A 23,782-nucleotide genomic window follows, 5' to 3' on the forward strand; every position below is an offset into this window, starting at 1 on the left:
CACGGAGTGTTATAGCCTGCGTTTCAGTAGTTTTAGGGACGTCTTTCAACATGGTACCTAACTGGGCTTGGGCAAAGTTTGTGATGGCAGGTTCACAGCTGAGACAGAGGACTCCCAGCCGTCTGCGGCAAAAAAAAAAAGAAAAAAAAAAGGGATTTGCCGAGTTCCCCGTGGGGGACCTGTTGTCCTGTGAGGGCGCTTTACCCAGACGAGCCCTCTGTTCTGAGAAGGTGCTGGCTGCGCAGTCTACTGTCTGTACCAATGAATTTCTAAGAGATTCCGGAAAAACACAACAAAGTTTCTTACTGGTTTACAGCCTTATCTTCCTGGCAAGAATTTCCTGGGATGAAGAGCAAAGTCATATTTAGAATCACTCATGTGAAAGAGTAAAGGTGGGCTCGGTCCCATTAGGCTGCTGGACAGCTGGAGCTCGGGCGAGGCAGAGCTGTTGCAAGTGCAGGTGGGAGCCGGAGCGTGGGGACCCAGGCAGGACAATGAGGCTTTTACCAAGATCTGTGTATCTTGAGCAGAGAAGTAACAAGATACACTGCTGTACTCATTTGCTGGGGCTGCCACCACACAGTGCCACAAACTTAAACAGCGGGAATTTGTCGTCTCGGTTGTGGAGGCTGGAAGTCCGAGGTTAAGGTGTTGGCAGGGCTGGTTCCATCTGAGGCAGTGAGGAAGGAGCTGTCCCCGCCGTCCTTCTTGGCCTGTAGAGGGTCATCTTCTCCCTGTGTCTCTGCATCATCTTCTCGCTTTGTGTGTCCCTGTCCCACTTCTTATAAGGACACCAGTCACATGGGATCAGGGCCCACCCTAAGCACCTCGTTTTATCTTGATCACCTCTGTACAGAGCGTATCTCCAAATAAGGTCTGGGATCCTGGGGGTCAGGGCTTCACTGTCTGAAGATTGAGGACACAATTCACCCCCAACAGCTGCTGTGTAGAAGATAGAATGAATGGGATGGAGGTGTGGTGAGGCTGGAAATGGGGAGACACGTCAGGAGGCTGCTAGTTACCTAGATAAGAAATGGGGGTGCCCGGGATGAGGGTGGTCACGGCAGGGTGGACAAAGGGCATGGACTCGGGGTGGGTTTTGCTGGTAAAGCCAATAGTTGACTGATGGTTGGATCTGGGAATGGGATGGGAGAGCAGAGAGTCAAGAATGTCCATGAGGTTTAACCACTGGTGGATTGAAACTGCTGCTTACTTGAGCTCCTGCTTTCCTGCCTCAGGACCTTTGCACGCTCGGCTCGTTCCCTCAGCCTGAAATGCTCTCATCTTAGATCTTCTCATCGTCCCAATTTTAAATTAAATGTCTCCTCCTTAGAGAAGCACTTCCTGACCTTATGATTTAAAGGAGCCACGCCACAGCTCTGTCTGACATAAGCCTATTTTAATTCACTGCTTGGCCTTATAACTCATTGAGGTGGTTTTATTTATAATCCATCTCGCACCACTGACATGAAGAAACACTAAGACAGGGACCTTGTCTGCCTTGGTCACGGCTGTATGACCAGATCCGAGAGCAGGACCTGGCACATGATAAGCGCTCAATAACTGATTGAATGAATGAGTGAATGAATGAATGACCTAGTGCCTGAATGGATGTCAGCAAGTGAGCACAGAATAGTCTCTAGCTCTAGGTTTCCAGCATGATTGATGGGTAGATAATAGATAAGAGAAACATCCCCTCCAACCTAACTTTAACAGAGACTCATTTGCTCCTATAACTATTGGTTGGTGCAAAAGTAATTGTGGTTTAAAAGGTTAATGAAAAAACCGCAATTACTTTTACGCCAACCTAATAGAAGGTTGCAAAGGAAGGTGGGGTTCACAGATGGCTTGACTCCACAGCCAGAGGGGTTCACCGAAGGCTTCTTGTCTTTATTTCTCAGCTCTGCCTCCTGGGTGTCAGCTTCGTCCCTAATATGGACTTTCCCTATCACGGCCAAGTGGCCAGGCAGTTCAGGTTTCACCCCAATTAAGTCACCAGCCAGAGGAGTGTCTCTGTGAAGGCGCCTTTCACAGAGTGAACAAGCTTTTGCAACGTCCCTGAGTCTCAGAAGCCCTAGGGGGGTTCCTCCGTAAACTAATTTTTATAGCAACAGAGGTGGGGCTACTTTGATTGTCCTAGCCTAGTGGTTCCGGAGCTCATTCACAAAGTGTGTGTGTGTGTGTGTGTGTGTGTGTGTGTGTGTGTGTGAAAGAGAGAGAGAGAGAGAGAGAGGGAGGGAGAGAGACTTATACCGATTGGTATTTACTGTATTGAAATTAAAATGGGAGTTTTAAAAATATTTAGTGATTCCTTTAAAATAACAGTAATAAGTTCATTGCATATTAACATTTTTATGAAGAATATTTTCAAAAACAAAACATTTACTAAGAAGAGTAGCCACTGTTGTACTTTTTTTTTTTTTACCAATCTCTACTGTCCGGCTTAGTTGAATACAGCCGGATTCTCTGCATTCAATCTGTTGCCATGTTTTTTTGGTTGAGGCATATGAAAAAAGGGTAGCCTCAATCAAGATATGTGACTGGAAAAAGGGTGGAGCATTTTAATAGCCTTTTCAGGTAATGTGAACATTCTTTCTCACATACTAAAACTCAGGAACTGGTAATTTCCTAAAGGTTATTAACTACATGGAGTTTAAAATGTATCAATAAAATTTTTGTACCATTACATTAGAGTTCATCAGTCTGTCTTGCACTCCGAAATAACCATTTACCCATGCAAAGATTTTTAGACACCACTGATTTATAAAGTTTTGCTTCACTGAATTACACAGATCTGCTAAATGCTGACATACATACTGAAAACCACAGTGATTAATATCACCATAGCATTCAAGAGTCTTATTAAGCACTGGCAACGTGTGACCCTCATGGGGGCAAATCTAAGTTCTCCAAAATTGTAATTTTCATTTGAAAGCTCAAATTTTAGTAGTGGCAATACCATCAGTTGTTTTCCTTGAAGTGATAGAATCATTCTGTCCATTTTTGAGAAAATGTCTGCCAGAAAACCATAGCTTATCTGTTCTTTCAAGTAAAAATGATGTCCCATGAGAAAAGCAGCTAGTTCAGCTCGCAGATCAAAGGTTTATTGATCTGCCAAAGAACTATTGTACTTTACTGTGTATCACACGTGCTTCATGCGTACGTCCCACTCACTCACACAGGCTGTTACAAGGATGTGTACTCAAGGGGTCAGATTTAGTAAAATTATTATAGTATCTTTGTATTGAACATCAGGGATAGTCTTAAGTGAAGCAAATGTGTTTCCTGCCACGAGCACGTGGTGATGAAGACCACTGGCCATTAGCACACTTTGGTATCACTGCCTGAGGCTGCGCAAGTGCTAGCAGGTTTACCCACCATCATCATTGCAAATCCGACACAGTGAAGAAGCTAGTCACGGCTCACTGTCTTTAGGAAGATTTTTGACCTGGGAGCACCCAAAAGGGTCCCAGGGAGCTTCGGGGAGTCAGGGTCCACACTTCAAAACAAACTAACAAATGCTGCCTCACACTGATCCATGGTCCATCTTTTGGAACAAAAATGCCTTCTTGTCTTTGTTTTACCAAAAAAGATGAGCATGAATGGAAGTTGACCAAACAGAGGCAGAGTACCAGGCTACAGTTTTGTTCGTGAACAGAAGGTATTCTTGTGCAGGATCTTTCCATTCCTTCACACTGAGACACGTACGTCTCTCCCGCTGCTAACGGCACTGCACTTAGACAAGCACCTTTCTGGAACCACTCGGGATGGTCGGTTTACAGCACAGCTGATTAGGTTTCAGCTTCCTTTCGTTACACTCCACACCTAACGTGGGTGTTCCCCCCAGGCCCTCAGCGACACACGACAGATGTGTTTGTGGCGCAATCACAATCATTTATTCAGATCTGCTGTCACATGGCTCTGTGGAGATTGCAGAATCTTTATAGGGCATCAATGCTCTAATGATTGTCTTAGGATCATTCCAACTAAAGTCTTCACCTGCACATTGTAAAACTATTGCCCTGTATTTTCTTCCAGTATGTTTGTCTTTAGCTTTTGAATATGTTTAAATCCCCTCTGGCTTCTATTTTGGTGTAGGTTGTCATGTTTGCTTATAACAATTTATAACAGCGCTAACCTCACATTTTGACTAATTCATTCTATTCCCTTGGATTTTAGATGCCACTTTCATAAGATACAACACAAAATGCACACCGTCTGTGGGTTTCTGGACTCTTCATTTTGCTCATCAAGCCACTAATTTCTGCACTAGTGACACACTATTACTGTTGCTTTACAGTATATTTTGGTACCTGCTAGAAAAACCCCAGCATTAGTTTCTATTACTGCTATAACAAATTACCACCATTTAGTAGCTTAAACAATATAACTGGGTAGCTTACAGTTCTGAGGTCAGAAGTCCAATATGGGTCTCACTGGACAAAAGTCACGGTGTCAGCAGGGCTGGTTCCTTGTGGGGCTCTGGGTGGGGGGTGGGGGGGTCCTCTCCAGCTTCTGGAACCTGCCATCCTTCCTTGGCTCCTGGCTCCTCCCTCCATCTCCAAAACCCGCAAACAGGAGCAGAGTCCTCCTCACACTGCGTCACTCTGGCTCCTTTTCTGCGTCCTCCTTCCATTTTTAAAGACCCTGGTGATTACATTGGGCCCACCTGGATAACCCCAGATTATCTCAAGGTCATCTGTCAATCCTAATTTCCGCTGTGGCCTAAATTCTCCATTACCATGTAAATTAACATATTCAGTTTCCAGAGCTTAGGTGGGTATCATGAGAGGGGCATCATTCTACCTGCCACACTCAGTATTCCTCCTTCTCAACACATTTTTGAGTTGTTTTCCTACATAAATTTTAGAATGTATTTGTTGAGGTCCCGTTTTACTCTGCTATCTTCCTCCTTCACACCTCCCCTCACAAAAAAACCCTAGATTTCTGAGTATGTGTTAAAGTCATAGCATGAGGCTAAGTATTTTAAACGTCCTAACAATCGATGATAAAAAACAAATTTCTGTTTATCATGCTAGAGGAAAGAGAATTACTATTCTTTCTATATAGAGAAAATATTACATGGTTTTCATAATCAAAGGAAAGGTATACTCTGTTCCAGATATATGATAGTTACACAATGTTATTTTTCTGGTTATGTCAGCTTTTAAAGTCTTAGTTTTTAAGAGTTTTCTCATTCTAAATAAATATCCATGTCCAAATGTAATTTTGTATTTGTAAACTTGTGTTCTTTTTCTTAAAGGGCTCCCCACTTCACCAGCTAAGTTCCATACCCGACAGAACCTGTTTCCACCCCATCAGTCGATGAAACCAAGTTCCACACAGTGATTCAAGCCTGAAACATGGAAAGCATTCTTCATTCCTCCCTCTTGCTCCTTTGTCACCTATCACCACCAGTCAATTTACTCCGGTAGATCACACCTTGGAAGAGGTCACCTCTTTTTCTTTATCCATCTTTTTCCCCCTTCTTCCTCCTCCCCCCTACCCCCCAACTCCGGTTCAAGCCATTGTTTCTCATTGTGGGGACAGAGTCCCAGAGTGCAGTTTCCGGGCTCTCGGCCTCACACGGAAAGGTGCTGGCTGGGTTATTAGATGGCCATCAGCTGTAATCAGATGGCCATCTGCTCAGGCTAGGTGGCTGCTCCTGGTTAGCTATTAGCCACTAATGTAACTGCCGTGGCTACGCTAGCAGGTTGGTTGGTAGGCAGAGAAGCAGATGGAGGATTGCAGCTAGCACGTGAGGTTAACAAGCGTGGACGGCGGATTGCAGATCGTACTTCCTGTGTCTCGTCCGACCGCCAGCGAGACTGGGGTGCAGGAAGACCCCTTGTTGAGGTACTGGTGGATGTTTGCTTCCTGTGTCTCCAACCCGGCTGCCAGCGAGAATATAGTGGTATGAACCCCCATCCATGGCTCCGTGGGTGTTCCTTTGTGGCCTCACCACGCCCTGCGTTTTGGCCTCACCACGCCCTGCGCTTTGGCCTCACCACGTCCTAGGGGAGCGGGAGCTGAGACCCTGCATTACACTCAGTCTAGGTGTGTAGGACACAGCCCCCTGGCCCACACTGGTATTATAAGCCTTGCGCTGCCCCCGGGTGAGGCAGGTAGGAAGTCGCCGGGCGTCCACTCACGGCAGCTCTTGCTGGCTGCTGGTCACTCACGCTGGATGCCGGCCGCTCATGGCAGCCCACGGCAGCTCACAGGGCAGCCCAGCTCCTTGGAGAGCTGTTGTTATCTTAGCTGTAGAGTGCAGCTCACTGGCCCATGTGGGAATCGAACCAGCGACCTCGGCGTTAGGAGCACGGCGCTCCAATCACCTGAGCCACCGGGCCAGCCCTCTTTATTCATCTTTAATCGCCTGTAAATCCTAGTAAATCCCACTCCCCACCGCAGACCAAGGGTCAGAACCTCAGGGCTCAGTCTGCATCTGTGACCCAGCACTACATAGGTGGGATACGCAACAGGCACTGACTACGTATTTGTCAAATATTTCTTTGTAAAAACTGCAAACAATTCAGAAAGTCCAGTTGACCGTCATCTGATCTTACTTCCTCTCCCCATAATCACTGTCGTCAGTAGTTTCTACACATTTGTGTATACAAATATATTGATTTACTTTTTACAGAAATGGGTAACTGCATGTACTATCCAGCAACTCTTTTTCACCTGTCTTAGAGATCTGTGACAATACATTTGGATCTATTTGTTTCTTTTTAACTGCTGCATAGCATTTCATGTGTCATCTGTGTATCTATGTAACCATTCTGCTACTGAGGTTCATTTAAGTAGAATTATTGACCCAAAGGGCATCTGTTCATTTTTAGTCAGAACTGCCAAACTTTCCCCCAGAAAGGCTTCACGTGAACTCACTTCTTGCTCTCCATACAGAAACTATCAAAGGCTAAGCCACCATTATCTCTAGCAACAGTCTCCAAACTGCTTCCAACCCATTCTCCACACTGCCTAAAACTGAAAAAAAAAAAAAATTAAATTTAATCATGTCATTTCCCTTCTTAAAACGTTTTAGTAGCTTCCCAGGACCTTTGGATAGGCTAAAGTCATTTCCATGTCCCATGTCCTGCTGTCATCTGGTTCTTACCTGCTGTCATCTTCCCTTCCTGACTCAACCCCCATCATCTTTGTCTCCTTCTCTGTTCCACTTACTTTTTCGCTCCCATAATCTTCAAATTAGGCCTTGGGTATCGCTGAAACCGTGTTTCTCCGAAAGTAAGACCTAGCCGGACTATCAGCTCTAATGTGTTTTTTGGGCAAAAAAAATATAAGACCCGGTCTTATTTTAATATAAGACTCGGTATAATATAATATAATACTGGGTCTTATATTAATTTTTGCTCCAAAAGACGCATTAGAGCTGACAGTCCGGCTAGGTCTTATTTTCAGGGAAACACGGAAATAAGAAAGGATGTGGCCATGAGGAGTTTTAAGGGACCCAATTTTCAGATGCTTAACCTTCTTAAAACTGATCTGCCTGTGAGACTCCCTGAAATCCAGACCCACCTTGCATTTTGCAAAGGCCCCCACCCATCCCAAATCTTCCCACTACATTGTCCTGCATTGACATAGAAAGCTGTAATAATCTTGGTACCAAAAGATAATTTGACAATTTCTTTTAATTAAGGCACCACTAAGACAGGCATTTCAAATAAAACTTTACTTTTATTTACAATAATTACATATCAGATTTTGATATATATTAATTACATATTGCTAACAATAGTAATAAGCTCAATCCAAAAGAAATTTTAACTCTTAGAACCTTGATAAACTAGTCTGATCAATGAAAGACTTTGAAGCAAAAACAATACTCCACTCCATTAAGATAAGTCGCGTGGTATAAGTGGAATGAAAATGTTTCCAAGGAGAAAACGAAAGGATGAATGTAAAATTCTAATTGGTAAAAACCTTAAGTATTTTTTAAATGGATGATGGTGGGTATTAAATCACTATGGTATTTATAACTCATGGGGGCCATTTAAAAAAATTATGTAACCACTTATTTTAAAACGTCATTTACAACTCATCTGAACTTCTTTTGTAACTAAACTTATGATAGAAATAATTGTAGGTATTAACTTAATGTGTGAGGGAAACACATAGCATTCTTTTGTGGGCATCTAAATTAAAATACAAAAATGTATGGCCCGTCAGTGCTGCACACGGGCCTTTTCAGTGCCTTGACCATACTGCACGCTTGGCTTCAGTCCTTCAGACATGCTGTTCTCACTGAGAAGGCGCCTCCCTTCCCTCTCACCTCTGGCTCTAACCTAGCTAACTCTACCCTCAAGCTTCATCTCAAATATCACTGTTACCAGACCACAGGGCTTCCCGGTAGATGCCACGGGAAGGAATTCCAACTCTACTGGAGCAGCTGTCTTTGTGTCCAGACTCAGTGAGATCTTTATATATGTCCACGTGGTTCCATGAACTTCCCCTTTTCGTAAGGCTCATCCCACATGCGACTCCTGGAAGCAGCAGGGAAGCGGAAACGAGTCAGTCTTCACTGGCATGTCCCAGCGTCAGTGAGCGCAGGCTAGGCTAGCTGTGCTCTTTAAAAAGAACCATTTTGGTGGAGAGCTGGAAAAGGACGTCAGCATGCAGGGGGTTAAAAATATACAGGGTAAGAAAGTAAAGGCAGAGGGTACGGACTGATGACAGTTTAGGAGAGGGTAGTGACAGAAGGGAGGGTGGGTCTGTGACTGCAGCCAGGCAGAGAGGGGTGAGGAGTACAGGGAAAACCAAGCAGGTAGGGACTGGATCCGATACAAACGGGGGACAAGGGAGACTCAAGTTCTCGGTGTCTCCGTGCCAAGACACTGCACAACACTCCACAACTTGGTGACTATATAGTCAGATGGGGCAACAGGCTTACGTTAAGAAAAAAAATTTTTTTTCTCTTACAGCATTTGACATTCTTTTGAAGTGCAACTATCTCTGAAAAGGGTTACACATTAAACCACTTTGCAATAAAAGGATCCAGAAAGCCTCAGGATCTGTTTTTACATCAATAAAACAGCTGCCCTGTCAGTCAGTACCTTATGTATCCTACATGCACATGCAAAGTATAATACACAAAAAACGAGGTTCCTTAGAAAAAATCAGAAACAAGTCCAAGAGCCAGGCCCTGGGGAAGTGAAGCAAGAACGAATTTGAAAATGTCTGATAAAATAAACAGTGTGGAAAGAACCTTGTAGAAAGGAAAGCTGTCCGGCTATGCATAATCATGTAATTATCACAATTATTGAGAAGCAAGAAAGAAGGGGCCTGATTCTGGACCACCCACGGGGCCAGTGCACCAGCTGGGGACGGGGGCAGATGCTGAAGGTGGAGAGGTGGGCGCGATCTCGGAAAGGAAGTAACCATGTCGCCAGGCCTGGCCTTGGGCAGCTGAGTCGGGGCTGTGGGCGGATGACAGCGCGTATGTCACCCTGGTGTAACGTCTCCGACCGTATTTTGTTGGCCTTCTCACAGTAAGCTTGACAAATGCCTGCTGAATGCGTGAGTCCTCTTAACTGGGGATGGCCCTTCTGCAGAACACGAGGTACAGCGCGCAAGGAGACGTCTCGGCTTAAGGGCGCATCTCCGGGCCAGGGACCCACAGAGCGTGCAAGCCGGAGCTGGGGCGCTCCCTCAGACCAACCCGTGCCGGAGTCCGACCGAGCGGGCAGACGGCTGGCGGGCCCTCGCCTCCATCTGGCACCCACCTTCACCTCGTTCAGCACACCGGTCCCCGCTTCTCTTCCCGCGTCCACCGCAGACACGCTTTGGAGCATGCGCAGAGGGCACAGACGGCCGTCCGCGCGTCCCGGCAGCAGTTGCGCCTCAACCCTCTGTCGCACTAGACCAACCAGCGGACGAGTTATTTGCGAGGGGCCCCGCCCCCGAACGGGTAACTATGGAAACGGGCGGCCAATCAGAAGGCTTGTTGTTGACGTGGAGTCCCGCCCCCGACAGGGGCACAGAGTGACGGACGAGGGTCATGGGGTGTGAGCGCCCCTGAGCCCCCGAGCCCCAAAGGGCCGCGGCGTCCTCTTGCCCCGAGGCCGCTGGGAGCTCCCGGGACCCCGCGCCTCGGCCCGCCTGCCCACTCACCCCTCGGCGTCGGCGCGGCCCATGCGGCTGGGGGCGGAAGCCGGAGCGGGCGCGGGCCGGGCGTCGCAGGTGCGGCCGGCGGCCCGGGGAGGTGAGGGGGTGGCGGCAGGGCCGCGCCTGGCCCGGTGATTGGCCGCCGGCTGAGGGCCGTGGGCGGCGGGGCGGCGGCCCAGGTGGGGAGGAGACGCCGAAGCCGCCGCGCGCCGAGTTGGGAAGATGCTGCTGTCCCTGGTGCTCCACATGTACTCCATGCGCTGCGTGCTGCCGGCCGCCGTGATGCTGGGCACGGCGCCCACCTACGTGCTGGCCTGGGGGGCCTGGCGGCTGCTCTCCGCCTTCCTGCCCTCCCGCTTCTACCAGGTGGTGGACGACCGGCTGTACTGCATGTATCAGAGCATGGTGCTCTTCTTCTTCGAGAACTACACCGGGGTGCAGGTGAGGCCCTGCCCGCCCCCCGCGCCCGGCGCCGCACCTGCCGAGCCCTCTGCACCGGGGACCCGTGGGGGCGCGGCCGGTACTCCCGGCTTGGACCCAGCCGGCCCCGCCGGGTGCTTTAGGGTCGTTCCGCCCTGCGGGGCAGATCTGCCCCGGAACATGTGCTGCCGTCACCCCATCCTCCCAGCTCCCAGGTCGTTTCACGTCCTTACCTTAGGGTTTGGCCCCGTGCGTCCTGGCACTTCCCGCAGGATCACCGAGAAGCTGTAGTGACGTTGTCCTGAGGCCACGAGTGGGCTCACCGTTCCCGCTCCCCCCTTTGTACGTGTCCGTCTTAGTGCTTAGGTGCCTTTAGGTAGGGCAGGCAGCTGACAGATTTTGGCTTTCGGCTAAGACGGTGGTGATGTTTGAACTCAAAAGTATGCTTTTAGAAGTCGGAGACCTTCTCTTGAAACAGATTGTTACTATTTGGACAAGAAGTACAACTTTGTTTTGCGTTCTTCCCCCAGTGTAAGTGAAAGCTGGGCGAGGAAACGAATACATTTGTTACTGTAGAAGCCTTACCATAGATAAAATTCTTGCCAGCTTTGACTAGGCTTAGATGTGTGGCTCATCTTTTGTCTGATTACATTCCGTTTCTTTTTCTATAGAGATTGGATTTGTAGATTAAATTTCTAAAACACACAAACGCATAACAGAAGGGCCTCTTAACTTTGTTTAGTTCTCTTATACAAAAATAACAATTGTGAATTTTTCCTTTACTTCCCAATTCGAGAAGAGAGCATGATGCTTGGTTATTCCTTATGTTTAGTTAGTCCTCTTTATTTTCTTTTTTCTTGGTTGGGGTGGTCTGGAGGGAATGGGTTGGCATTGTTTTGTCTTTCTGCAATTGCCTTTTTTTGCCTAGAGCAGCTGTTTTCACCCTGTTGTCAACCAGCTGCTATTTTGACTTTGCACTGCTGTGTTGATCGCTGATGACTTGAGTTTGCCACAATTGGAGGTTATTTGGAGGAAGGGATTAGGAGAAGCCAAGGTCTCCATTTAAACCCGGTGTCTGTGTTACTAGGGGAGAAAGAAAGATCGCCCTTCCAGAAAGTGATTTCCTGATAATTGACTTTTAAAATGGGCCTCATTTAAAATTTTCACTAAATGCAAACCAATCATTTGCCCCCATGCTTTTCACTTTTGTCTCAATGTGTGCTTTTGTCATGATTAAGTATTTAATTTGTCATCATTTGACAGCTGGCCAAGGCTAACATACAGACTCAGAACATATGACAAAGTCAGTTACCTCTTAGGAGAATAATTCTACCTGTGCTGGGGTGTTTTATTTTTGTTCAAAGAATATAACATGTTCTGTGAGATATAATATACAACATAGCATTGAAATACTTTGTGTTTAGCAAGTGTCTTTTATTAAAAAATGATTGTAAAATTTCACATTGTTTCTGAAATTGTGTGTGTTACTCTATACCCTGTTCAGTATAGATTTCAATTTACTTTTGAGTTCTCAGCACATGGTTTTAAAAAAATGTAATCTTCTGATGATTGGGCAGTCAGTTCTAGGATTCCTAACAAACTTCATCAGTGGGACCCACATTAGATAAAATTTTGAATTATACGTGAGGGCCATCAGACATCCTTTTATGAATGTGGGTCCCTTAATGAAGTTTGTTAGGAATCCTGGAACCGATTGCCCACTAATCGTCAAACGCAGGTATGAACACTTAATAGAAAATGTAGACCCCAGAGTTTCTTGTCCTGCGTTATTTAGGAGGAAAGACATTATTTGCTGGTTAGTAGCAGAGAGCAGGGCATTTTAAGGGGGTATTTTTCTGTGATCTGGAATTCTTACATAGATAAGGCAACCTTCCAGTATTTCTAATGGTTTCCTTAAAGATAAAATCAAAAGAAAAGTCATATTTTTAAATATAAACCCAAAAGAAAAAGATTTATAGGAATGGACATACCACCTTAATCTTAGTTTTTTCTTAATAGTTTTCTTCAGTGACTTTGTCATTTCAAAGTTTCTATTAAAAGTTTAGCTTGTTTTATTTTGCTAGGGGACTTTTTTTTAATTGAATAGTTTATCAGCTTTCATTGCAAGGCAAGAGATGATGCTCTTGTTTGTTCTGTATAAAATAACGTTGACTTACTTCTGAAGAAGTTTTAATAATTTGAGAGGACATATGTTTTTGAATGAAAGGAAGTTCACAGTTAAATTATATTCATTGCAGGATTATTTTCAAATTACAGTTGTTTCTTTAAATGGCATTTTAATGCTTTTAAATTCTAGGTTTAAAAAAGAAATGGTTTGGAATAGTTGTGAGACAGGGTATTTCCTTATGCATTGAATTTTTAAGCTGAACACAAGTAGGTCCATCATGTTCATGATCTGTGCTTGGCAGGTAAACCTGCTTCCAACAAGTGCACTTGGATGTTCCTTTGGATTCTAGGTAAAATCTGTTCTTTCCTAATTTCACTACTTTATTTTCATATGCAGCTTTGAAACAGGAAAACATTTCAATAACTATTGCTAAAATTACTGTTTATCACTTGTCTTTTTAGGTTCTTCTAGAATCTCAGTACTGAAACTCAACAGGGTACCTTCTTCACCATTTATTCCTGTGGAATAAGCAATAAGGATTTTAAGTTTGATGTAGCTCTCTTAATTTGAGATCCGCTGAGATTCACACCTCTTTACTCTTGGGAGAGCACTGATTCAAGTAACTGTATTACAGTCTGCTGGCTGCCATAACAAAGCACCTCAAGTTCAGTGGTTTAAAACAATAGAAATTGTGCTCTCCAGTTCTGGAGGCTCAGTGTCGGAAATCAAGGTATTTGCTGGCCTTCCCCCCTTCTGGAGGCTCTAGAGAAGAATCCTTTCTTTGTCTCTTTCAGCTTCTGGTGGCTGCCAGCCGGCCCTGACTTGTGGCCACATCATTCCAATCTCTGCCTCTGTGGTCCCACTGCCACCGTCTTTCTGTCTATCTTAAATTTCCCTCTGCCTTTCTTTTATAAGAACACTTGTCATTGGGTATAGGGCTTACTCAGATAATCCAAGGTGGTGTCCCCAATTCAAAATCCTTAATTTAATTTACAAAGACCCTTTTTCAAAATAAGGTCACATTCCCAATTCTGCGCTTAGGATGTGGACACATCTTTTTGGGGTCATCATTCAAACCACTACAATAACAGCTCATGGATTCAGCCTAGTCAATGTCTTGTTGTTTCTTAGTTTTAACTTTGCCTTATTTCTTTATATTAAAGAGTTTTAGTCTCTACTTTCTTTAACATACTAGAGTAAAGGGAGCTTGGTTCTATATGCCAAGGTTACTTTTAAAATAATTTCCCATAAGCTTTTACTTTCTAATTTTCAAATTGACTTTCATATATTCCTCAAATAGAGCATTTGAATAATCTTATTTTCAGAACCAATCTTCATTCTGTATAATAACCAATGACTTATTCGTGCGTTAGTGTTAATTCTTGATTCTTATATTACCATCTTGTGATAGCTTACCATAAAAAAAAAAAGCCCTGATAGATAAGAGGTACTATAACTTCCAAACTAAGAATTAATTTATGCAGTATGGTGAATACACTGACATTTGGTTATGTTCACCACAGTAAAACCCGTAGAGTAAGAAATAACTTGAATGTGGGGTGCTTGGAGACTCCAGAAGACGCCGCATGTATATCTTGGAGCTGGAATTGAGGAAAAACTTGTTGGAAGTTAGAAAGAAAGTAGAGAGTGCTGGTAGAGAAAGTGGTTAGGACTCATGTAGGAGTGGAGGCGTGTTGCTTACTATAACCTCTACTTGAGGTGAAAACAGATTGATCGTAGTTTCTGTCCTAGAATTCTAGCCTAAATGATATCACTGCATGAACAATAATTGTAATAGTTATGATAGATCATGAAAAAATCTTTTTATGTGTTGTTTTGGAAGCTGGTAAAAGTTAATATAATTTTTTCTTAATGGCAGAATTCCTTTCTCTTTACTTCTAAAAAGTGTTCTACTCTTTCCCCTACTTCCAGTGGAATATACTAAAATTGATCATTGATTGTTGCAGGCCAAAAATATCTAGTGATTATGATCACCTAATATTTTAGTCACTGTTTTCTTCCTGCTTCAATCAGTTGAAATTTACTTTAAAATATATTTTACGCTAATCACTCTGTCTGTTAATTCTCTCTTCCCCAAATGCTAACGTGATACATTATAACAATAAAATGTGAAATATGATATAAATTAGTTTCTCAACTGACCTGCTTCAAGTGTGAAATAGTTCAAAAAATACTGGAAGCAGGATATAGAATTTAAGTCTGTAAGATTTTGATGTTTACATAATCTGTTCAGTTAGCATACTCTTAAATTCTGTAATAATTCATACTTTTAATTGAAACAGTATTTCAAGTTCTCAGAAACAGTCAAGGCCTTCATATCTAGAGATCATTTATGACCGGTTCTTTCTGTTACACTGTTTCCTCAAAAATGGTCCTAAACTCTTAATGAGTTAAATTTGTATTGTGTATCTTGCTGTAAAGGCAGCTAACCTATTAGAACAAAACGTGTTTATTTAATTTCAGAGAAAGGACCTTACTAGTCCAACCAACTCCTTTTTATCATGTCTGGATTCTCTGCATTTCTGCCCAAATGTTGCCCAGAGCCTTCTCTAATGTCAGTAGTCCTAAGAGAATATAACTTGTCGTTCATATCCTTAATTTTCATTTTCTCTGCTTATGTATCATCCATGTGAAGATTTTAAAAAGGTTTTAGCTCTGTCCTTCAGTTTAGCTGGGGGTAACAGAGCGGGCAGATTTGTCTATATTTGCTTAAGAAGGATGACACTAGCCTATGACAGGAAATCAAACATTTCCCAATCAAATACTATTTCAGACTAGCCACAACTTAAATCTGGCTGGGGAATAGACTTATAAGAAAATCTTAGAGAAATGTAATTAGAACTTTTTTACACTTTCTGTAAATGTAAGTCCTGGACTGTGAGGAAACCAGTTTTGGGGGGTTGCATTTTTGTAAGATTTTTGTAATGTCTTATTTTTCCATTTTAAATCACAGCTGTAATAAAACATTGAAACACTGCCAAAATATCTTGAGAAAGTTAAAGTTCCCCTACCTACATACACCTTTTCCAGGTATGCAACAATTTGGTGTCACTTTAGGTTTTTTCCAAGAGCTTTTAAATAAATGTGTGAATTGTGGGAAGACTCCTTCCCCATTAAATTAACTTTTTGGAGTGGGTTTTATAGTAGCACTAAACATACCTATGTGACACATGCTCTTATGATGGAAAGCAATGGAAAACATGACTCGATATACATAATTTACTTTCCTTCTCTCTCTTAAATTTGTCTGATTTTGTTAAGCTGTATAAACTGAGAGTTGACTCTTCTTAAATGGAATTTTACTATGGTTTCTCAAACAAGTTGATATTAATAAACAATCCAAAACTAAGTAGTAACTTCTCACTAAGGAGTCCCTAGAACCTGCTCTCCATTTATTCGTTCATCCATTCATTCAGTATGGGAGAGTGCATCTCGTTCTAGGTCCTTTGCTGGACACTGCAGGATACAGTGAAGAAAAACGTGGACAAGGTCGTGCCCTTAGGGAGCTCACATCTAGTGCAACAGGACACAACAAGAAAATCAAGATGCACAGTGCTTGTCAGATTGTTAGCTTAGTGGGGTGTTGGGGAAAGCTTCGTAAGTGAGTGCTATCTGCCTGGGGCTCTGAAGAACTAGTTTGGGAGGTATTCTAATCCAGGGAAAGCCCATGGTCTGAGTGGATGTGGAGAGAATGCAGAATCCCAGGTCTACCTGAGAGGTAGCTGGTAGGGCTTTGTGACTGGATGTGTAGGGAAAGGGAGAGGATGGCACGAGGAACAAAATTAGCATTTAGCGAGTGCTGACTGTGCCAAGTATTGTTCTATTATGTAGGTCATTTCCACAAGGGAGCCCCATGCTTCCCATTTTACAGATGACTGAATGAAGGCATAAATAGTTCAAGCCAGGATTGGTCAAGCCAGGATTCAGCCCAACGCCATCTGGTGTCAGGGTTCGTTTTCTGAAGATGCTTCGCTGGTGGTGAGGTGATACTGGTTGAAATGAGATCCCCCTCTCTCAGTGTATTTCTACTAGGAAAAACATGGACGATTACTATAGAAGAGAAGACTGAAATTGGAGTGTTTGTGTTTATTAGCTTTGTGAAACAAAGATAAAGTGACTTTGCTTGGGTTATTCAAGAAGGCTGTATCAATCAAGAGCTGCTCGGACTCTTGAAACAGGAGGAAGTAGCATGGCTTGTTCAGGAAAAAGAGGTTCTCAACTGATAACCCAATAAAAACCAAACTCCTACATTCTGCCCTGGCTAGCTTTTCCATTTATGGGTCTCACTGGCCCACCTGCTGCTTCCTCTGCAGAACCCCCCAAAATGTCCAGCACATGCTCACCGATGTGCCTTTGGACTGCTCTTCTGTGCATCCTTCCTGCAATCCAAGTCCCCGTCGTTCCTCATCTGTCGTTGTCTTGCCCCATCTCAATGTCAGGATCAGTTATATGTAACACTGACATTACATCAGCACATCTTAATGTACGTATTGTCCTCGCTACGAGATGGTAACCGCTGGGCCATGGCAATAAAGGGGAGAATTACTTGGTGATTTTTTTTTCCTTGTAGCAAAAGGGCAGAGCCGTCTACAGGGGATATTGGTCTGTGTTCCTGTGCAAATGTACATGAATCTCGCCTGTGAGGGGGAGGGTTTTTGAATGACTGTCCTTGCTAGTTGACAAGTTTTGATCTAACAGGATCTACAGGTGTAGTGAGTCCAATTGCATTCTTTACTTAGATAAAGGAAGAACAGACATGACGTCCATCCTCAGAAGTAAGACTGAGAAGGAGTAAGGGCAGAGACCTTATAAAAGGGAGGGAATTCTGGAGCAGCCAGCAATACAGAGAAACCTTTGTTTACTTGCCAATAAAACCTTGTACTTTTTGCAATTTTTGAACCCATGCAGTTCTCTCAGGTTTATGGTTTCTTCTGTTTCTCGTCGGAACTGGCAATGAACACCCCAAATAAGCAACAGTCGCTTGGGGATATTAGGGGGCTGGCCAGCTGTGTGTATAGTGTGAGTGACATTTGGAAGACAGCTCTGCCCGATCTCTGGGTGGGAGTTCCAGCAGCATAAAGAAATGGGGGGGGTAAGGGGGGTGATACCTGGGGAGGGGATTGTATTAAGTGCTAACCACATGCTGGGCGCTAGTGCTTTAGCTCCATTAAATGGTCTCCACCCTCAAATAACACACCCTGTAGCATTGTAGAAAGAAGTTAGTTTAAAGATGAAACTGTATAATGAGGTTACAAAACAACATGAACAAAGCTGAGGAAACACGGGAGTAATGGAGCTGATAACCAGGGGTTACTCAGCTCGGTGGGAGGTGTGCACACGTCAGCAGGCGCTTCCCCTAAGTTAGGTGCAGGAGCTGGACTGCCAGCTCGCCTGCGCTGTCTGTTGCTTTGCTCCCGTTCTTAATTTGTATTTCTGTAGGAAGATTTTTTTTATCTCAGTTTTTCATTTTTTATGATAAGTTTTTTTCTCTTTTGATGAATATTCAATGTGAAAAAAATTATATACGTTTCTAATATATGAGAAGCCTTCTCATTTGACATTTTGTATTTGGAATTTTTGCAGAGAATAGATTTGTTACATTCGAAAGATTTTTGGATCTTGGTGGGAGAAACCTGGATGTAGTTCCTAGTTCTCTGTCACACTGTATGTCAACTTCTCAACTCCTGTTCTCATCCTTGAGTGGGATACTTTCCTGTTGCCTTGACGACTAACTGAGCTAGTCCGTGTAGCTTCCTAGTTCAGTGACTGGTATCTCATAGGTGCTCAGAAAAAGCACACGCTTAAAGTACGGACAGCGCCCAGAGACACACGTGATAAATGAGTAAGAAAGCTTTGTGATTTGTGAGGTTCCATTTATGACGTGTCATCAAAATATACAGTGAATGTTTAAATAGAAATTTATTACAGTAAAAGACACACTGCCATTAATCCCCCTCAAAATACCCTGCCTCGCTTTGAACACATTTACCCTGTTGTTCATGCCACTTTCTGAAGCAGCTCTGGAAGTCCTCTTTCGTGAGTGTCTTTAGTTGCACTGTCGTGGCTGCCTCGATGTCCTGAATTGATTCAAAATGTTTACCTTTCATGGTTATTTTGACTTTGGGGAAAAGCCAGAAGTCTCACGGTGCCAGGTCCGGTGCATAAGATGGATGAGGACACACTAATGTTTTTATTTACCAGAAATTACCATATACCAGAAACGATGTGTGACATGGAGCGTTGTCATGATGGAGGATGAAGTAAAGACACTTATGAAAGAGGACTTCCAGAACTGCTTCAGAAAGTGGAAAGAACGACGGCATAAGTGTGTTAGAAGTGAGGGGGAGTATTTTGAGGGGGATTAATGGCAGTGTGTCTTATAATAAATATTTTTAAATTTAAACATTCACTATCTTTTGATCACACCTTATAAATGTTGCATGATCATATTGCATACTGATTATTAGACAAATGACTATGTTTATATTTGATCTTGTTTTAAAGGGTCATCATAACTTTTCTACTCAATAAAATTTTTCACATTGGGCAGAAAAAGACCGTAGTTTTTGTATGCATTACAGTAGAAATCTTGTACTAGTTAATGGGTGATATATTTCATTCGCATAAAAATGCATTTAAAAATACATTTCAAATGATTATAAATGTCATAATTAGATTATGAATTATACATGCAATCTTATTCAAACTGAAATTTTTTTGTCGCTGCATTATCAGAGACTTTTAGGAAGGTAGACTACATAGCTGTTTTTCTTGTTCATTAAGCACTTAACACAGTGTTGAATAAAATATTTCACAATTGGATGATGATAACAGTTCACATTTTTTTTTTTTTTTAGATTACTATGTTCCAGGTATTGTGTGAAGTAGCTTATATGTATAGTTGCATTTATTTTACCACAACCCCACAAAGAGTAGTTACTGTTACCCTGTTTCCCCGAAAATGAGACCTAGCCAGACAATCAGCTCTAATGCATCTTTTGGAGTAAAAATTAATATATATTATATTATATTATATTATGTTATGTTATGTATGTTATGTATGTCTTGTATTAAAGTAAGACTGGGTCTTATATTAATTTTTACTCCAAAAGGTGTATTAGAGCTGATTGTCCGGCTATGTCTTATTTTTGCGGAAACATGGTAGCATACTCCTGTTACAGGTAAAGAAATAGGTGTGGAGAGGTCAGGTACTCTTGCCCACGTTCACGTAAAGTTATTAAGGTGATGGACTGGGCTTCAAATCCAAGCTGTTTGCACAGAAGGCTCTATCCTGCACAGCCAGTTCTGTAAATGCACCTGTCCCCGTCCAGACAGCTGGCAACAGTCGACTGACCAAATGGCAACGAGGCTGTGTGACAAAATCTTTCTGTATCGCAGTCTGCTGAAGTTACAGTTTACCCTTCCTGAACACGAACGTTTGCGTTTCATATCGTGGGAGAATTACAGCAGTGCATTGGCCAGTGAGATGCTTCTCATCCTTGCTCCGCGTTTCGCGTTGTTGCATGACCACTTTTGAATAAGCACTTTGTTTCTCACGAAGCCTGTGCTGTCACCACAGCAGACACAGCAGACCCCACCCGCCCTTGCTAGACGCCTCCTCCCCGACTGGACTCTTGTGTGGGCAGGTCCTGTCTCTCCCTGAGCAGCCTGGCCTGCCGCACGCTCCCCACGGGGCTGGGCTGGGAGGCGCCACTGGGCGTCGGGCGTCAGGATCTCAGAGTGGGGCTCTTCTCCCCAGCTCCCCTGCCAGCCCTGGAACCAACTGACACCTGCGACATCTGGCTCACCTGTTTTGCCCAACTGAATTCATTACTTATGTTGCTTTCTCTAAATACCGTTAAATACTGAGCATGTGTCACTCTGTTAAGCTAATCGAATAGCACATTGAAAATGCCAGGCCTTTGAATGGCATTCAGCGTAGAGGAAATGAGCCAGCCTTACAGGGCGTGCAGAGAAGGCTTCTCCTGCCAAGCTTTCAGTTCAGGTTTGTGTGCACAAACAAAATAAAGTGTGGCATTTCAAGGCCAACAGAGTATAGTAAATGGACTAAGCCCAAAGAGTGGAGCTGTGGGGTCGTCTTCAGCTGGTGGTGCTGTGAACTGACCCTGGGTTCTGAAGGAGGCGCCCGCGGCCTCCTTAAGGGTCAGGTTGGGGGGTTGGGCCCAGAGAGCGCCAGTTCGTATCCAGTGAGTGTATTCACGGCGGGAAAGTGTTTATCACGACAGTAGATGGCCATGCTTATGTTGGTGGTTTCCTTTCTGCCTTCACCGTCTCGTTGTATTTAAAAATGGGATATACCGTATTTCCCCCAAAATAAGGCCTAGCTGGACAGTCAGCTCTAAAGAATCTTTTGGAGCAAAAATTAATATAAGACCCGGTCTTATATAAGACCCAGTATTATGTTATATGATTATATTATATTCAGTCTTACATTATACCCGGTCTTATGTAAGACCTGGTATTATATTATATTATACCTGGTCTTATAGTAAAATAAGACCGGGTCTTAAATTAATTTTTGCTCCAAAGATGCATTAGAGCTGACTGTCCGGCTAGGTCTTATTTTTGGGGAAACACGGTATTTATTTTAATGGAAGATAAAATTTGCAGTGCTGTGTTTTCTAAGATTGGTATTATAACCCTGTGAAAAATGCCTATTATTTAAAAACATGTTATTTTAAGAAATACAAAATCGTATGTATTTAAGGTGTGCGTCGTGATGTTTTGATACATGAATACATTGTGAAATGAGCACCACAATCAAACTAAAATGCCTTTTCATCGCTTGTTTGTCATTTACCTTCAAAGGCTGTAGCCAGGCCGTCTCTTAATCGGGCTGAGAGCAAGAAGGGACGGGGGAGGGGCTCTTCTTGGATGGTTCAGGTGCTGCCTTCCCCTTGGGGCACAGATCTCCACAGTGGTGCTCAGGCTAAATCAGTCACACCACAGCCTTACATGTGACATCCTACCCAAGCAGGTAAGCCAGAAGTCCCCTGCCCTGTGGCTACAGTACCTGACACCAGTGTGTCACACCAGCTGTCTGGAAGCAGCTTTGGCTCACAGCCAGAATGCCACTTCGCCCTGTGTAGATTGGCTGTTAGTTTGCGGTCATGTTTGTTTTTGTTTTTGCGGGTTTGGGGCACCGATAAACTTCCTTAATAAAAAATTGAGCAAATATGTAAACATATGCATAGCACTGCACAGTTTTCTAAGGAAGACAATCGAGACCTTAGCCTGAGTTCCTGGCTTCCAGAACTTTGTCATGTAGCTCCATTTATCTGCAGAAATGTTAGGTTAATGTCCTTTTCTTTCTTCTGTTGTTAAGATATGAATGAGTAGTGTTGTGAACAAAAGATAATCTCTGGGCATCTAAAAGATAGATCTAGATAGTCTTAGCTAATTCATAATCTTGCTTAATCTGTAATGATAAGCTACAGAAACCAAAATACCCTGAACAAAAAAATACCACTGTTAGCAGTCCTGTCCTTTGAAGTCTTTAAAAATGTACGTCTCCTTTCTTTAAATAATTTATTATGCAATATTTAAGACACACAAAACTGCAGAAAGACTCCTGTAATGCACACTTATGTACCCACCACCCGGTTTAAGAAATGAAACTTGACTCTCAGAGTTGAAGCCTACCATGTATCCCTTCCTTCTTGCACCCACCTTTTCCTAGAAGTCACCCTTATCCAGTATTCCCTCTATTCCATTCTTTATAGGGATAGAAGAGTCCTGACCATGGGACACGTTTCCCTATAACATACAAAGTCTTCACCTTGAGCTTGCTCTTCAGAAGACTATTTCTGTTCTGGTTCGGGTCTCCCTGCTGGCCTCTTCGCCCAGGCCCCCTCTGCCGGCAGCCTGTGTCTGACTGGGACACTGCTAAGTGTGCGCCAAAGGCCTCAGGCACTGCCACCTCCATTCATTGTCGATCTTTCCAGGAGCATTCTCCCTTCACCTTACCTGCTGAAATCACACCTAATGAGTACTACTTCTGCTCGGCAACGGACAGTTTTTGACAATAAAATGTACTGTAGTTTTATAATATTTGCCTTATGTCTCATGACAGTAATTGTATACACATCTATCTCTTCCATTACACTTTAGGCTCTGAAAGAAGGTGTATCTCATATCAGTAAATTTCAGCAGTCAGTAAATACTTACATTTTTCTCACGAGAATATTGTCATTCTTTATGACCATTAACCTGCCCTACAGGTAACTACTTTATAAACATGCATCATTTATGCTCTCGGAGACTTCTAAGAGAAACCTAGTTTGGGTTAATCATGGTTGGAATATTCATGACATCAGGTGTTGGTCAATTTTTTGACACTGTCCTACTTTGTGTGTTAACAGTGGTACATGCTTTAAAATGTCAAAGTCATGTTTCTTTTTGTTTTATCTTTTAGGTATTGCTATATGGAGATTTGCCAAAAAATAAAGAAAATATAATATATTTAGCAAATCATCAAAGCACAGGTTTGTATTTCATTTGCATGAAACAAGTTTTTCTGCAGAAAGTACATGGGCATTCAAAGTAATGTTCTTGCATATTTAAATGAAAAAATTTTTTTGTTATTGTTGAAACGTGAATTTTCAATGCACATATTATACATGACCTTGCATTTTTCTGATTTTACGTTTTTGGAAAGTCAGGAATATGAAAGCTCTGAATTTCCTATACTTCCCTTTCCCTCTGATGGGGGTAAATCAGCTGTTTTCTTCCTTTCTTTTTTTTCTGTGTCTTTGAATAGTTCCTTAAATAGTCGATGTCTTCTTCTTTTTGTGAGTTATGTTTGTGGAACTGGAATCCGTGGGTCAAGAAGTATATCCGTTTTATAGTTTTGGTTTTTAAGTACAGAAAGGTTGTACCAATATGTGAGTCCTCATTTCCTAAATACAGCCTTTTTCCCCAGTGCCCACAATTCCTTTTGCCTCTTCCAATGGTTTAGTTTAGTTATAGCTTGTTATTACATAAGAGGAATCGCAGAAACCTGTGGTCTCCAATACAGTACAGTATGTATTAGGTTGGTGCAAAAGTAATTGCGGTTTAAAAGGTTAA

General features: G+C 43.0%; 2 protein-coding genes across 2 annotated transcripts in view; both read left to right on the top strand.

The window, feature by feature from the left end:
- The window catches only part of MCPH1 (microcephalin 1), a 262,924-nt gene extending 257,624 nt beyond the window's left edge, over positions 1-5,300 (top strand). The window contains exon 16 of the mRNA XM_033104480.1: positions 5,264-5,300. Within this exon, the coding sequence (XP_032960371.1) occupies positions 5,264-5,285 (22 nt within the window). The 3' untranslated portion in view covers positions 5,286-5,300. The remainder of the gene's footprint in view (positions 1-5,263) is intronic.
- Positions 5,301-10,316: 5,016 nt separating this feature from the next.
- AGPAT5 (1-acylglycerol-3-phosphate O-acyltransferase 5) overlaps positions 10,317-23,782 on the top strand; it is a 53,223-nt gene continuing 39,757 nt past the window's right edge. The window contains exons 1-2 of the mRNA XM_033104516.1: positions 10,317-10,566; positions 23,130-23,199. Coding sequence (XP_032960407.1) covers positions 10,348-10,566; positions 23,130-23,199 — 289 coding nt within the window. The 5' untranslated portion in view covers positions 10,317-10,347. The remainder of the gene's footprint in view (positions 10,567-23,129; positions 23,200-23,782) is intronic.

The sequence above is a fragment of the Rhinolophus ferrumequinum genome, chromosome 4 (assembly GCF_004115265.2).
Source record: "Rhinolophus ferrumequinum isolate MPI-CBG mRhiFer1 chromosome 4, mRhiFer1_v1.p, whole genome shotgun sequence".
Taxonomy (NCBI): domain Eukaryota; kingdom Metazoa; phylum Chordata; class Mammalia; order Chiroptera; family Rhinolophidae; genus Rhinolophus; species Rhinolophus ferrumequinum.